This window comes from Penicillium oxalicum, chromosome II (assembly GCF_001723175.1).
Source record: "Penicillium oxalicum strain HP7-1 chromosome II, whole genome shotgun sequence".
Taxonomy (NCBI): domain Eukaryota; kingdom Fungi; phylum Ascomycota; class Eurotiomycetes; order Eurotiales; family Aspergillaceae; genus Penicillium; species Penicillium oxalicum.
The window spans coordinates 4301606-4316205 of record NC_064651.1 but is presented as its reverse complement, the minus strand read 5'-3'; the positions used below and the strand labels follow the sequence as shown (position 1 = coordinate 4316205).

The 14600-nt window shown below is 50.3% G+C and overlaps 6 protein-coding genes across 6 annotated transcripts; 4 read left to right on the top strand and 2 right to left on the bottom strand.

Moving 5' to 3' along the window:
* Positions 1-45: 45 nt before the first annotated feature.
* On the top strand, positions 46-1584 carry POX_b03356 (RuvB-like helicase 2; the record flags this gene model as incomplete). The annotated part of the gene is made up of 3 exons (XM_050112253.1): positions 46-54; positions 115-561; positions 631-1584. The coding sequence occupies 3 exons, from the start codon at positions 46-48 to the stop codon at positions 1582-1584; spliced, it is 1410 nt and encodes a 469-aa protein (XP_049972599.1).
* A 217-nt stretch (positions 1585-1801) lies between these two features.
* On the bottom strand, positions 1802-3151 carry POX_b03355 (uncharacterized protein; the record flags this gene model as incomplete). Its single annotated transcript, XM_050112252.1, has 1 exon — positions 1802-3151. One exon carries the CDS (start codon positions 3149-3151, stop codon positions 1802-1804), a length of 1350 nt encoding a protein of 449 aa, XP_049972598.1.
* A 264-nt stretch (positions 3152-3415) lies between these two features.
* POX_b03354 (Ubiquitin fusion degradation protein 1) lies at positions 3416-4709 on the top strand (the record flags this gene model as incomplete). The annotated part of the gene is made up of 3 exons (XM_050112251.1): positions 3416-3418; positions 3478-3795; positions 3858-4709. 3 exons carry the CDS (start codon positions 3416-3418, stop codon positions 4707-4709), a joined length of 1173 nt encoding a protein of 390 aa, XP_049972597.1.
* A 624-nt stretch (positions 4710-5333) lies between these two features.
* On the top strand, positions 5334-6203 carry POX_b03353 (uncharacterized protein; the record flags this gene model as incomplete). The annotated part of the gene is made up of 1 exon (XM_050112250.1): positions 5334-6203. One exon carries the CDS (start codon positions 5334-5336, stop codon positions 6201-6203), a length of 870 nt encoding a protein of 289 aa, XP_049972596.1.
* Positions 6204-7115: 912 nt separating this feature from the next.
* POX_b03352 (uncharacterized protein) lies at positions 7116-9216 on the top strand (the record flags this gene model as incomplete). The annotated part of the gene is made up of 4 exons (XM_050112249.1): positions 7116-7309; positions 7364-7445; positions 7532-8569; positions 8647-9216. 4 exons carry the CDS (start codon positions 7116-7118, stop codon positions 9214-9216), a joined length of 1884 nt encoding a protein of 627 aa, XP_049972595.1.
* Positions 9217-9562: 346 nt separating this feature from the next.
* Positions 9563-13308, bottom strand: POX_b03351 (DNA-directed RNA polymerase III subunit RPC2; the record flags this gene model as incomplete). Its single annotated transcript, XM_050112248.1, has 2 exons — positions 9563-13168; positions 13249-13308. 2 exons carry the CDS (start codon positions 13306-13308, stop codon positions 9563-9565), a joined length of 3666 nt encoding a protein of 1221 aa, XP_049972594.1.
* Positions 13309-14600: the final 1292 nt, after the last annotated feature.

The window sequence follows — 14600 nt, the reverse complement described above, 5'->3', positions numbered from 1 at the left end:
CTTTACCAAATTTAACAAAGTCACATCACAAGAGGATCCCTCAACATGGCTGTGGTAAGTGCCCTTCTGATGACCAAATCTGAATCGATTCTGATTGCCGCATTGTTTGGATAGCCAATTTCTACCGTCGCAGAAAGCAAGGAGCTCCGCGGTCTCAACCTCATTGCGGCCCACTCACACATTCGCGGTCTCGGTGTCGATGCAGACTCTTTACAGCCTCGCGGTGCCTCTCAAGGCCTTGTTGGGCAAGAGAAGGCCCGGAAAGCTGCTGCAGTCATCCTTCAGATGGTCAAGGAGGGTAAAATTGCGGGTCGCGCCGTGTTGATTGCCGGCCCCCCCAGCACTGGTAAAACTGCTATCGCGATGGGTATGGCGCAGTCGCTTGGATCAGATGTTCCTTTCACGATGCTTGCCTCCTCAGAGATCTTCTCAATGGAGATGTCAAAAACAGAAGCCCTGACGCAGGCGTTCCGAAAGTCAATTGGGGTGCGGATCAAGGAAGAAAGTGAAATCATTGAGGGCGAGGTCGTTGAAATCCAGATTGATCGCAGTGTCACCGGGGTAAGTACAATTCAAAATACGTGGCTCTTGTCGGCTCTACTTCATTTTGCCACCTGCTAACGAGCACAGGGCAACAAACAAGGGAAGCTCACAATTAAAACTACCGACATGGAAACGATTTACGACATGGGAACCAAAATGATCGACTCGATGACGAAGGAACGTGTGATGGCGGGCGATGTTATTTCCATCGATAAATCTTCCGGTAAAATCACAAAACTAGGCCGATCATACGCTCGCTCGCGAGACTACGACGCCATGGGTGCAGACACCAAATTCGTTCAATGTCCCGAGGGAGAGTTGCAAGTTCGCAAGGAGATCGTGCACACGGTCAGCCTGCACGAAATCGATGTGATTAATTCACGCTCGCAAGGATTCCTGGCGCTCTTCTCGGGAGACACTGGCGAAATTCGCAGTGAGGTCCGGGACCAGATTAACACTAAGGTGGCTGAATGGAAAGAAGAAGGAAAGGCCGAAATTATTCCTGGCGTTCTGTTCATCGATGAGGTCCACATGCTGGACATTGAATGTTTTTCGTACATCAACCGTGCCCTCGAGGCTGAGCTTGCCCCTATCGTCATCATGGCAAGCAACCGCGGTCAGGCAAAGATCCGTGGCACCACATACACATCCCCTCACGGCCTTCCTCTCGACTTCCTCGACCGTGTTGTCATCGTGAGCACTCAGCCTTACTCTGCCGACGAAATTCGTCAAATTTTGGCAATTCGTGCGCAGGAAGAGGAGATTGACGTTTCACCGGATGCGCTCGCTCTTTTGACGAAGATCGGGCAGGAGTCAAACCTGCGCTATGCCAGCAACATCATTACTACCTCACATCTTTTGAGTCAAAAGCGCAAAGCCAAAGAGGTTAGCATTGAGGACGTTCAGCGCAGCTTCCGACTCTTTTATGATCCCGGTCGGAGCGTCAAGTTCGTCAATCAGTATGAACAGCGTTTTATTGGCGATCAGGGAGCTGTCAATTTCTCAGCTGCTGCGAATAGCGACGCTATGGAGATTTCTTAGCCCTACCGATTGATCTCGGTGCCCTGACCACGGTCACACTGACGGGTGATGGGCGGATCCACGCGACTGGTTCAGCGATACAAGGGGGATGATGCGTATTTGGCGCTTGAGTGCTTTGGTTTTCTTTTGACATCAATAGATGTATGATAGGATTGGCGCTTTGTCTGGGTATTTTTGTGTTTATCAATTGAGGCCTGCTTTCAACAGCCTGATACTTCTAAACAAAATCTGCTGATGGAGTCCATTGCTCGGTGGCTCCAACCCGACGAAACTCAACACCTTCACCAAAATAGCCAGCATTTTTCCACGATTCCATCGTAACGCTGTCGTATGGCCCATGGGTGTTTCCGCCATCACGAGCGTCCGCCCATCGAAACTCCCACATTGTAGCGTTCGTGTCGGGTTCAGCTTCCTTCGAAAGTCCTTGCTGGTCGACCCAATCTTCCCCAGTTTCATTACGGTACTGTCGAGTCAGAAGCTCCCGCGCGGTGTCGTAGATTTCCGGCTGACCTCGGCCCATGAGGATGTCCGCAGCTCCTGTGACCGCATCGATCGCCTTCCTGCGGACATCCTCTTCGGGGTTCTCTTCGGTCATTTCTGTGTCCTCTGAGACCGCGACTTTTTTGTTCTTTTTCTTGTTTTGCCATTTTGGCTTTCGCTGGAGGCCTTTGCCGAGACGAGCCAGAGCTTCCAATATCGTTTCGCCACGTTCGAGATGCGTGATAATTGTTGCCAGTGCGTCTGCTGTCAAGACACTGTCGTTGACGCGATCTTGTTCCTTTCTCTCCTCCTCGCGCTTCTCGACAGCTTCTTTGGCCTTTCGGATGTCTTTCTTAGAAACACCATCTAGCCATGTATCGTAGACAGCATCCGGGTCGGCTGCTTTACGGACGTAGTTTCCTTGATCATCGAACCGGCCCTCCTCTTGCTCCGCTCTCATATTGAAGGCGTCTAGCAATGGCGCGTTCTTCTTCTTGGCACCTGCGCCCAGCTCTTCGTCAATCTCGTCGTCGATCTTCGCGCGCTCTTCTTCTGCAACATCGCTCTCGCTCTCCTCCTCTTCTTCGACGTCGACTTCGTCTGGACCTTTGCTCAGGTCCGCGTGCATCGCTTTGCCACCTTTCGAGGTCGCATCTTGACCTTCGATTTCCTCATCCCGCAGGAAGCGCACGTTTTTCTTATTTTTTCGCAGTGCCTCATCGGCGTCAATTTCCTCCTCGCCAAAGTCCTCTTGTAATTCTGCAAACATGTCGTCATCTTCGGCGTCGTGCTGCTTGCGTTTTTGTTCTGACATCTTTTCAATCCGTGCCGAGAATCCTTCATTCTCACTATCGGAGTCGTAGCCATCGATATTGACTGCTTTCCGGCGGACCTTTTGGCCTCTTTTGCCAATTTCATCTGCATCTAAGAATTGATCTTCGTCCAGTGTATCAGGCGCAAGCGCAGAAGGGTTACGGAGGTCAAATCGGGGTTTCTTGCTGTCGGGCCCATCGTCGTCAATTTGGCTATGGTGGGTTCGGGTAAAATCCTCTCCAGCCCGTTTCGGACGTGGTTGTGCACTTGCCATCGTTGAGGAAGGGCTTTTGCGCTGCAGGTGCTCTTCAGACTGTAGATGCTTGGTTCGTCAAGCTTCGCACCTGGTGGTTCGCAGGTCGTGTCCGGGGACGGAACGGAAAATCACTGCGGAGCCAACTTGCGTCACTCTCCGCGGCGTGGCTTAAGGCGCAACTTGCTCACTCCAACACAAAGGCCCTTCACCTTCTGTGGTTTCAACTCTCACTTCCCCCTCTTTTAGCATCTCCTTTTCCCATCAACACATTTACCAAGAAGAATGGTAAGCTTGAAATGCTTTCTGTGTTTTTTTCCCGTCAAAGATCCTTCTGACAGTCCCAGTTTCGACCCGGTTACTGGCCAGACGACCCAATGGAAGGCATCCTCGGTGCCGGTACGATGCGGCCAGGTGCAGCTCCTCGTCGCTTTGATGAATACTATCGTTGCTATCCCGTCGCCATGCTTCCGGGTCCTGAACGGGAGAATGTCAACCATGGCGGCAAAGTTATCATGCCGCCAAGTGCTTTGGACAAGCTTACACGGCTCCACATCACGTACCCAATGCTGTTTGAGCTTCACAACGGTGCCAAAGAGCGAATGACACATGCTGGTGTGCTGGAATTCATTGCAGAAGAAGGGAAGATTTATTTGCCATTTTGGGTGGGTGCTATCTTCCCGCCAAACCTATTAAACGAGTGCTGACAACATCTTTGCATTTCTAGCTCATGCAAACTTTACTTTTGGAGCCAGGCGATCTCCTCCAGATCAAGTCAACAGATCTTCCTCCTGGGCAGTTCATCAAGCTTCAAGCGCAGTCGACGGCCTTTCTCGACATCAGTGACCCCAAAGCTGTGCTTGAAAACGCTTTCCGCAACTTCTCTTGCCTCACAAAAGGAGATGTGTTCACTTTTGCTTATAATGACCAAGTTTATGAGATGGCGGTTTTGGAAACCAAGCCTTCAGGAACCAAGAACGCGATCTCTGTCCTTGAAACAGATTTGGAAGTCGATTTTGCTACACCAGTCGGGTATGAGGAGCCGCAGAGGACCAGTGGAGCCAGTACACCCGGGAGTGTCGTCAAGAAGGGGAAGCTTCCTGCGGGAGGGTTGCTGCATCCTCAAGGCACGATGGCGCAGTCTATCAACTATGCTGCTATTGCGCCCGAGTCCACGGCTGCCACATCTGGCGCCAAAGCCGTGTCGTCTAACTTCTTGTCCGAGGGCCAGCGTTTGAATGCCAAAAAGGGCAGTAAGGCGCCGACCCCTCAGGCAAGCACTCCTGTGCCCGGCACCGCAAACCCTCAACGGCCTCCTCCGACCCGCAGGACAAATGGCCCTCAACCTCTGCGACTGCCCCCGAACCAACTGTTCTTTGGATATGCGATCAAGCCTCCAAAGCCCCGAGACGAGAATGGACGCTTGGTTCCTCAAGACCAACCCAAGTTTCAAGGGATAGGACAAACTTTGCGTGGCAAGAAGAAGGATGAGGGGTCCGTCACTCCGACATCGGGCAGCGAAGTTGACAACCAGACGGGCAAGTCAAGTGGCCGTACCCTTGGTCGCAACAAGCGATGATCAGGCGTGGCATCGACGTTGTTTCTTTTCAAGATTCCTCACTTATGCGTTGCAACTACAAACGCATTTGAAAAAAAATGCGTGGTGGGGAATTTACGTGCGCTGGCATAGCGAGGATCAGGCGTTTTCGGGGATCTCAAATCTTGACACAATTTAAATATTTGTCTCGGCTTTTCTTTAGGTTTCACTCCGTCTTTGTTCGCTTCTCACTCGTAGTTATTTTTATGGCGAAATGAATCCCACAGACGAAGACAATGAATTGCCTCAATGGAGTTAGTGGTGGCAGACATGGAATGGTGAAGAGCCAGCCAACTGGTTTCGAGCCAAGACCAGACACACTATTTATCGAAAAGGCGGGCCTCTGCACCTGTTGCTATGGCTGTACGAATACGCTGGTCCAAATAAATCGACCTTGCCTTTCATTGCCTCCAATCACGATTTATCAGAAACAACTACGATGTGAATAGCATCTAAGCATGTACAACTCGGTTCTGTGCTCAGGGGCGATGTGCCTCACTCGTCGCCGATGGCCTCCACGACTTGGTCTCACCACCCGCGGACCAGGCAATCCGGTTTCGCCAACTCGTCTCCTTCAGCTTCTATCCATCTTCACCTATCTCTGCCATGAGAACAACCATGGAGGGCACGATGGCAAATCCTTTGACACGGTTCACCAAACTCGGCCCTTCTGTCTACATCCATGATCCAAATTCGGACACTGTCTCCCGAGTTGGTCAACCGGTGATTCTCGTTGCTTTCTGGATGGATGCGCCCGCCCGTGCACTGGTCAAATATGTTGATGAATACTCACGTATTATTTCCTCTGCGCGAATCATCTTCCTTTGCAGCTCTTCCAACGACTTCTTTTTCCGCTCCACGGCGGGAGCGCAACAGGCTCAGCTTGCGCCAGCAGTTGCAGCCCTTCGCGCCTCCGTGACGCCGGAATGTCCGGTATTTATGCACCTCTTCTCCAACGGAGGTGTGTTCCGGACCACACATCTACTGAAAGCCTACCGTCAGACCACTGGGAGACCACTTCCGATCTCATCGATGATTATCGATAGCGCCCCCGGGACTGCGAGCATCACTGCGGCAATGAGAGCTTTTTCCTTTGCGATGCCCCGACTATGGATTTTGCGGTGGCTCAGTAAAGGCGCTTTGTTGATCATGCTCGTCTGCATCAAGCTCTACCAAATGATCGCACAAACTCCCGATGCAATCAGTGTGGCTCGCAGATCAATCAATGACAAGAGCCTTGTCGAGGCAGCCAATGCAGAAGGAAGGCTCACTCGGTGCTACATTTACTCTGATGGTGACGAACTCGTTGATTGGCAGGATGTCGAGAGGCACATGTCGGACTCGGAGGCGTGTGGCTGGACGGTGCATCGCGAGAAGTTCCAAGGGACTCCTCATGTGGGTCATATGAGGGCGCAGCCTGAACGATACTGGTCTGTCATTCGAAAGTATCTGCAGCCGCTTGAGTCGCAAGAATGACTCGATGCTCTACAAAAGCACGGTTGTTGACATACTTTGACACCTGATCACCTATTGTGCCAACCAATTCTGCCTAAATTGGGAATCAATCACCACCATCCAAACGAGTCCATGCTGGAAGATTCCACCACAGTCATCCTCAATTTTTGAGGCCCGCCTTACGTCTCAAGGAGTGCATGTACATAGAAGCAAGCCGAATTTCGGTGTATACATGTTTAGACATATGTCAACCATCTCAATTTTTCGACTACTACCTAAGGCACAGACCATACTGGCGTTTATTTGGGACTTTATCATCCACCTATTCATGATGACAGATTGCCAGATGAGCTGGAAATGACACACACATGCCGTTATCTCCCTCGGAGTTCGAACTTCTGCGGATGACTTGCATCCACGGGCAGTCTACCATGGACAGCCAAATACAGCCGGAGATTGATGCTCGGCTCTTCCAATTGAGAGAAAACTCCATTGAGAGGGAAAAAGTAATGGTTTCCCCCTCGTCTCGCTATTATTGACCTCACCGGCCGGGATCTCAGCCCGCGCTTTTTGCCTGGCCACTCATGCTTGATTTTTGGCTCACACCGATACAATATCAATCCGATGTGGCGACGGAATCGATACATCATTCGCTGTCGGACTGCATGGAACAAGGGAATGGCCGGATTTCCTCCAGTGTATCAACCCTTGAGATTTGAACCACTTCCAGCTCTGGTCTGACCGACAATCAATTTTGACCATTATCCATCTGCCTCTGTCTCCTTGAAAGATTCCCCCGAGCCATCCTTTCTGCACTTTTCTACCTTCATCGCTCGTCGATTTATATCACATCCACTCTTTAGCCTTGCTCGGAAGCAGTGGTCACTTTACGCTACGAGTTCTTTAAACCACGCCTTTTTTTCCCCAGAAGCCATGTTCGAAAGCAACCCCACTGGAGGAGTGTTTCTCGGCGCCGGAAAAAAGAACAAAGAAAGTCAACTTCTACTACCTGGCTATGGTCGTTCATTAGACTATTCACCCAAAGAGAAGAATATCTACGGGGTTGAGAGCCGGAGCATGTTCCCATCGGCTTTGGATGATCGGGACATTGAGAGTGGCTATACAGAGTGTGTCTGCTCTTTCTAGTAGCCAAAGATGGAAACTAATTGAACACCCGACAGGCTACCTGCTCAAACTCTGCGCGAGATTGCAATGATGGGTGTCATGGAAGACTTGACCGATATTCCAGAGTGGTGGAAAAAGGTACGGTGAAAAGAACCTTAGAAGCCTTGGAGATCGTTCACCGTCTGGGGCTCGAGATTACTGACATGGTTTTCTACCGCCTCCAGATTCATGATGCTCACACAGCGGACATGTGGAAGGAGATGGCCTTGAGCTATGGAGAAGATATCACCCTAAACATGGCAGAGTGGATCATTGATGAGCTAAGATTTAAAGCTATGGTCTACGAAATGAATCAAGCCGTGGGTTTGTATAATGGAGCCATCACAAAATCCGACTCAATCATGCCCCAGCCGCTCCTCGAGAAATTGCGGAAAGAAGTCCATGTACTGGACTATTGTGAGCCCGAGCTTCAATTCTACCATCCGGGTGCCTGGGGAAAGCAACGCGATCTTTTGGCAATGGGCCTGTATCCGCTCGTGTATGGGAAGACCCGCATCCTTCCCCAAAAGACTTTAACACTGGACGAAGCTCTTCGATATGCTGGTCAGGGCGAGGTGATTTGCCCCCCTCGAGAGACCGGCATTACTCGAGAGGATATGACCTGGCGAGTAGCTGCAAGGTCAGATATTCAAGTGAGGCCTTACAGTCGCCGCTTTCAGAGCTTGCCAGCGGATTTTGAGCTTGGCGACGATGATCGTTGGCACATCGCCACGTATATTAACAACCTGCATCCAGAGAAGCACCGGCAACTTTACAGCCTCATAGAGGATGCCTTCAATTGCGTAATTCCCCAGTTTAACATGGCAATGACACCTCTCAAGGATCAACTGCATTCGCGCGCCAGAATCGAGTATCGCAAGGCCGAGTATCATCCTGTGTCCAAGAAAGTTCTCGACGAGGAACCGCAAATCAGGCCCAAGGAGACGCGAAGCGAGTTTGAACAGCGATGTGAGAAATGGAGAGCCGAACATTTCAAAGCTGTCCAGCCTGACGTGGATACCTTCATACCCTGGGCCGTACCTCAGAGTCTAGCGAGCAAGCTTCCTGCGGACTTGCCAAGCGCCGTCCGGATTGAACATGGAGTGTCTTTGAACGATGACTATAGAGATCGCGGACTCCAAGTCATTACGAGAATCATCAGTGTTGATCTTAATCCGCAGGAGCCTTATTGGCAATCAGAATGGCACCTCGATGGGCAGATGGTAAGTGGTCCCGACATGTGCACGTTCCTTCAAGACTCTTCAAAGGGAACATGGATACATGATAATCGTGAGTGCAGAACGAACACATCTGTGCGTCTGCGTACATTATGATCGACAACGACAATCTGGAGGATCCTGTCATTGAGTTTCGCAGTCTCGTTGAGAAGGTCGCACTGGGAGAGGTTGAGCACGAGCCTCACGATTTTATCTGGTTGAAGCAAGTATTCGGCCTCTGCAATGGTGAACCGGCAATACAGCGCCCAGGATCCATCAAATGTAAACTAGGTCGCACGGTCATATTCCCCAGCACGGTTCAGTATCGATTCACGCACTACGAGCTCAAAGACAAGTCCAGAGCTGGGTACTCGCGTGCACTCGTCTTCTTCCTAGTCGATCCCAATATACGAATCATTTCCACGGCAAATTGTCCACCTCAACGGCTCGATTGGACCCTGGATATTAGAGGAGACGACGAGAACACAAAACCGGCAATGGCGACTATTGCTTTGAACAACAAGGATATTAAAGATGCCATGCCCATGTCGTTGAGTGAAGCTTTGGAGCTACGATACGAATTCTTGGAGGAGCTGATCGAGTTTTCAAAGTACCAGCAGGTCGCGTTCGAATCGCCAATTTTGGAGCTTTGAAAGGTAATAAGTAGTATATGCGATGTGGCTACCATACCTTCAATAAGAGGTCGACAATGGAAGTCAATGTCAGTCCCCCGTTAGAGCAAGGATTGGCCATTAGGACTTTGGTTAAAGATTGCAAATTTGCCAGAGAACTTTCTTCAAAAGTAAGACTAGGTACATCTACAGATTTACAGAGTACCTGGATAAGACTGGATAATGTCGTCGCTCTCCAAGTCGCCGCGCTATGCCATTTGCGTGAAAAATATTCTATACACATGAAAAACCCCTCTTGCGCCTGCAATCCAAAGCCGTGTACCAAACACCCATCAGTATCTCGAGTCCCAAATACTGGAGATTTTTTTTATCGCCCTTTCATTTCAGGGAACTCGTCGTCAAGCTTCAGACGAGCGGCAACATTCATACTCATCAGTTCCTGAATCAAAAGCTTTGCGGCGTAAGGGATAGACATCTTCACGACGGAGCGAGAGGATTTGCACCCAGGACACCAGTTGAGGTAGCCCATAAATCCGCACTTCTCGCAGATATCAACTTCGTGCACATCAGATGAGATCATCAAACGTTCCAAGAGAAGTTGACTGGTTCCGTAGGCGATAAGACAATCACGTTCCATCTCACCCAAACGAAGACCACCGTCACGCGAACGACCTTCAGTGGGCTGACGAGTCAGTGTGGCTTTTGGACCCCGCGCACGCGAGTGCATCTTATCCTGGACCATGTGCTTGAGCTTCTGGTAATAGATTGGACCCGTGAAAACGTAGAAAGGCAACGGCTCGCCGGTGATACCAGAAGTGAGCATGTCCTTGCCACCATAACTGAAGCCATGATCAATCAAGATTTGCGACATCTCCTGAACGGGACTGCCACCAAAACAGGTACCGTAACCGTGTTGCCCGGACAAGACACCGGCTTTACCTGCAACCAATTCTAACATCTTGCCGACTGTCATTCGCGAAGGGAAACCGTGAGGATTCATGATAATATCGGGATTGATACCAGAGTCCGTGAAAGGCATATCGACTTGATCGGCGATGATACCAACAACTCCCTTTTGTCCGTGACGAGACGAAAATTTGTCACCGACTTCAGGTCGACGTGTTTGACGCGTCAAGATCTTGAGAAGTTGTGTCTCGCCCTCGGTGGCCGACACCATGACTTTATCAATGTACGCCGGATCGGGAAGTTTGTATGTCATGGGCGTAGCCTGCCAGGTGAGCGGTTTGTTCGAGTCACCTCCAAGGCCAGTCGTATGAGCCGAATCCGGGGTCACCTTATTGATGTAGACCTCGCCACTCTTGACTTCCTCACCCACTGCGGCAAGGCCGTCGCTCTCAAGAAGAGCGTGCTTGCGAATGGGAGCATCGTTCTCATACTCTGGTGGGTTCAGCCGATCTTTCAATCCGTTGGGGTAACTCTTGAGGTTTGTGACGTATTTGCGATAGACCTGGCATCGACCGAATCCACGATCCACGGACCCCTTGTTCAAGACGAGGGCATCCTCAATATCGTATCCAGAATAACTCATGACAGCGACAGTCGCGTTCTGACCAGCAGGCAACTGGTCGTACTTGACCAACTCAATTGTTCGAGATTTGACCATGGGTTTCTGAGGATAGACCATGAGGTAGAGGATAGAGTCAATTCGCTGGAATTGATTCGAAGCAATCGCACCAATAGCTTGTTTACCCATGGCACATTGGTAAGTGTTACGGGGCGATTGGTTGTGGTGGGGGTAGGGAATGAGGCCAGCTACAGCACCCAGGACGGTGAAGGGTTCGATTTCGAGATGAGTGTGAGCCTCGTTAATATCCTTCTCGTAAATAGAGATATATGAGTCGTTTTCTTCGTTCACGTCAAGGTACTCGACGAGACCTTGAGCAAGGAAATCGTCAAATTGCATCCTGCCATCTCTCAGTTTCTGCAAATGGTGCCGGCGAACTCGTGATTTGCCGTTTTCAACAATGATGAGGGGTCGGCAAATTCGGCCGTCGTCGGTTGCAAGGTGCACGGCACGCTGGTGGTGATTGATGTAAATGCTAACGAACTCTGAGATTCGTCCCATTCGACGAAGTCGACGGAAAGCGTTGAGGAAGTACTTTGGTCGCCGCGTCAAAGCTGTTGGCGTACCGTTGATGGAGATCGAGTAGCTTCCGGGGGCGTAGATCTGCATTCCACTGACGGTCGAAATGTCTTCGGCACCGAGCATGAAAATCAAATTTCTGACTGGACCTTCCTCGTCGTTGGTGGTGATGTGAGTCATCAGAGCCAGATTCTTAACCAGACCGCAAGCTTCACCTTCGGGCGTGTCCGCAGGACACAGCATACCGAATTGAGACGGCTGCAATGCACGAGGACCAGAAACCTTTCGAGTCTTCTCGAACTGACTGCTGATTCGAGTCATCATGCCCAGGGCAGCGATGTAGCTGAGTCGGCTGAGAACGTGGGTTACACCGGCACGCTCCATGCGGAAACGCTTCAAACTCCAGTTGCCTGTGGAGATTGCCCGATTCATGCCTTGAGTGATGTGGTTACCATGCATACTGACAACACTCCAGGCATCGAATTGCTCTGCTCTGTTGCGCTTGTTCAAGACTTTGTCAATATTCATCTTGATATCGAAGCAGAATTTCTTGAACAGATCTTCGAAAAGAAGCGCCAACAATTGACCAGCCAGCTCCAGTCGCTTGTTACCCAGGTAATCTCGATCGTCAACCAGAGCCGGATCGTTTTTGGCCATTAACACACGGCGAGCCATGTGGGCCACATAAATGGCCTTGGGGCGGAAGTTCATGTCCTTGACTTCGATGTGGGAGATGATGACGGATGCGATGGCCTCGACCGCCTCCTGGACATGAGTTCGGCGGTATGCGCCCGTCTTCCGGTTAATCTTGATACGAGCACCGATCCAATCCAAAGCCTGCTGTTGAGTGAAGATACCGAGGTTGAAGGCCTCTTCGAAGTTGATGGCAAAGTCATCCTGGTACAAGCTGTCTGATCCAGCAACCAGTTGTAGAATCTCTTTATCAGTGTGAATGCCCATAGCCTTAAGCAACACGACAATAGGAATGTCATCGCTAAGAACGTTGTGCTTGACATAGAGTCGGTCTTTTTTCAGAACGATATAACTTTTCGACTTGCGCTCGTTGGAGGAACTGGTGACTGAGGCTTGAACGATTTCCTTCTTGGGGTCCGTTTCAACGATGATTCGATTCTTGCTCAGCTGTTCCTGCACCAGAATGACTTTTTCGGTTCCGTTCACAACGAAGTAACCGCCGGGATCCAATGGGCATTCGTTCAGCACGGTCATCTGCGCGGGCGTTTTGTTTGCGAGAACACACTTTGAGCTGCGCAACATGATCGGCATACGGCCGATTGAGACTCCGCGTCGGATGACACGTTGTCGACCTCGGACATACTCAAAATCTACCAGAATTGGTGCGGCATAAGTGGTGTCTCGAAGCCGACATTCCTGGGGCGTGACGTCTGACTGGAAGTCGATACCCGCATCTTGAGTCTCGTCTGCTCGTCTCGGGGACCCAACATAGATGTCCGTGAATTTGATGTAGAACTGATGGTCCACATCACTGCGAATAGTCGAACTGGATTCGACAATCTTCTTGAGTTGCACTTCGACGAAGTAATTATATGAGTCAATGTGTTGTTTCACAAGACCCTTCACTTTGAGGAACGCCGGAAGGAGGTTCCACTTGTCCTTTGCCGTGTCAATGGGATCGGTAAGAGATTTGTTATAGTAGAAAGGTTCCAGCAGCGCATCGAAGGGATCTTTATGCTGGTACTTTGATCCCTGCTCTTCAGTCGCTTCAGGACGATGAGAGTCGGTCTGGGTTTGAGCCTGGCCATTGGTAGACTCGATCGCGGCCTGGGCAGATTCTTTGGCGACAGAGGAGCGTTTCCGCTTGACTGAATCAGATGGTGCATTCTGGGTAGCCTAGATGTCAAAATTTTTGTATCAGCATCCCCACATCTCATCATACGCGCATTCGACGCGGGAAAAAAAGTTTTTGTTACCTCTGAGGGCCGCCTCGGCCTGGCTGATGGGGGGGCCTGTGGCCGCTTGCGCGGTGGCATTGTCGCCGAAGGTCTGAGACTCGAGGATCAAAGTTTCAACGACCTTACCCGTTGCCCGTTCGTCAAGCGAGAGGACGATGGTGCTCGACGTCAAATCTGTCGGTCGCCAGTGGAGGGGAAAGCTGACAAGTGAATTCTTGGAGATGGCTTATCTAATCAGTCAGCTATCCCGAAGCGGTTCAAATCAAGTGGGGTGCAATCTGCCAAATTTTCAAGGCTCACAACTAGTCGTCTCAAATTCTCAATCGCTCTAGAACGTGTAGTAGTGAATCGCTGCAACTCAGTCGTGGGAGAATTTCTTTCCCCAACCGTGACAAGATGCGCCTGTGCAAGCTGTTGGTGGATGATCCGGACTTGCTTGGTTACGGATTTATTTTCCGAAATTGCACGTCTTGTGTGAGAGTCATTGAAGAGGGGCAGCTAGTGCCACATGGCTAACGAGACAGGACTCACGGAGATTTCTAGGTCAAATATATACAAAGTCATGATAGGTGTGATAGCATTCCATCGGCTCGAGCATGCGGTTTGAGGCTCTCCTCGAGCTGTTAAAATCGTGTTAAGGCCACAGGAGTGGGCCGCTGCCAAGAAGCTTCCATTGCTTCCATCCTTCAGAGTTGATAGGTAGGTAAGAGAAGGTTATGCTACTGGAATGCAATTCTCGCCGGAGATTGAGATACATAAGGTTGGCCTGCTGGATCTACATTTCTGTTCAAATACAAGGCCGAATTTACGTCAACTTCCCTTTGGTACCTTAAACAAAGTACGTAAGGATGGCGTTTTGTGAACCTGTCTGGTTTCCATACTCAGACTTCCCACGTGGCTTTCAAATCCATATTCGAGATCGTTTGGCTCGGTTCAAGGTCGCTCTCCAGCTAAGTTCCAACCCTACCTACTTTTACTCCCCATGAGAATTTAATTCAAAAAATACGAGAAGGAGCTGGCATAGACCTTGGTCATTATTCGACAAGAATTGTCTTATGTACAAGTGAAGTCGGGAGAGTATTACAAGTGTCTCCTCTAACGATCCAAGTGCCCTCAGCATGATCAACTTAGCGTCCAGGTGCCTTTTGAATTGATAGGAGGTCTGGAATGTTTTCTACGCCAGATGACATCTCACAGCCCCATTGGGTTATAGGTCCAGTCCAAATTCAAGATACTACCTCCGAGATCGGCACGGGAAGATTGAAGTCTTTACATCCCCGAGTATGTGAGCGGAGGGGCAAAGATCGCCAATGCTCGGATTCCCCCGCTATGCAACCTTCTAAATGACCCGTCATACTATACCTAGACAC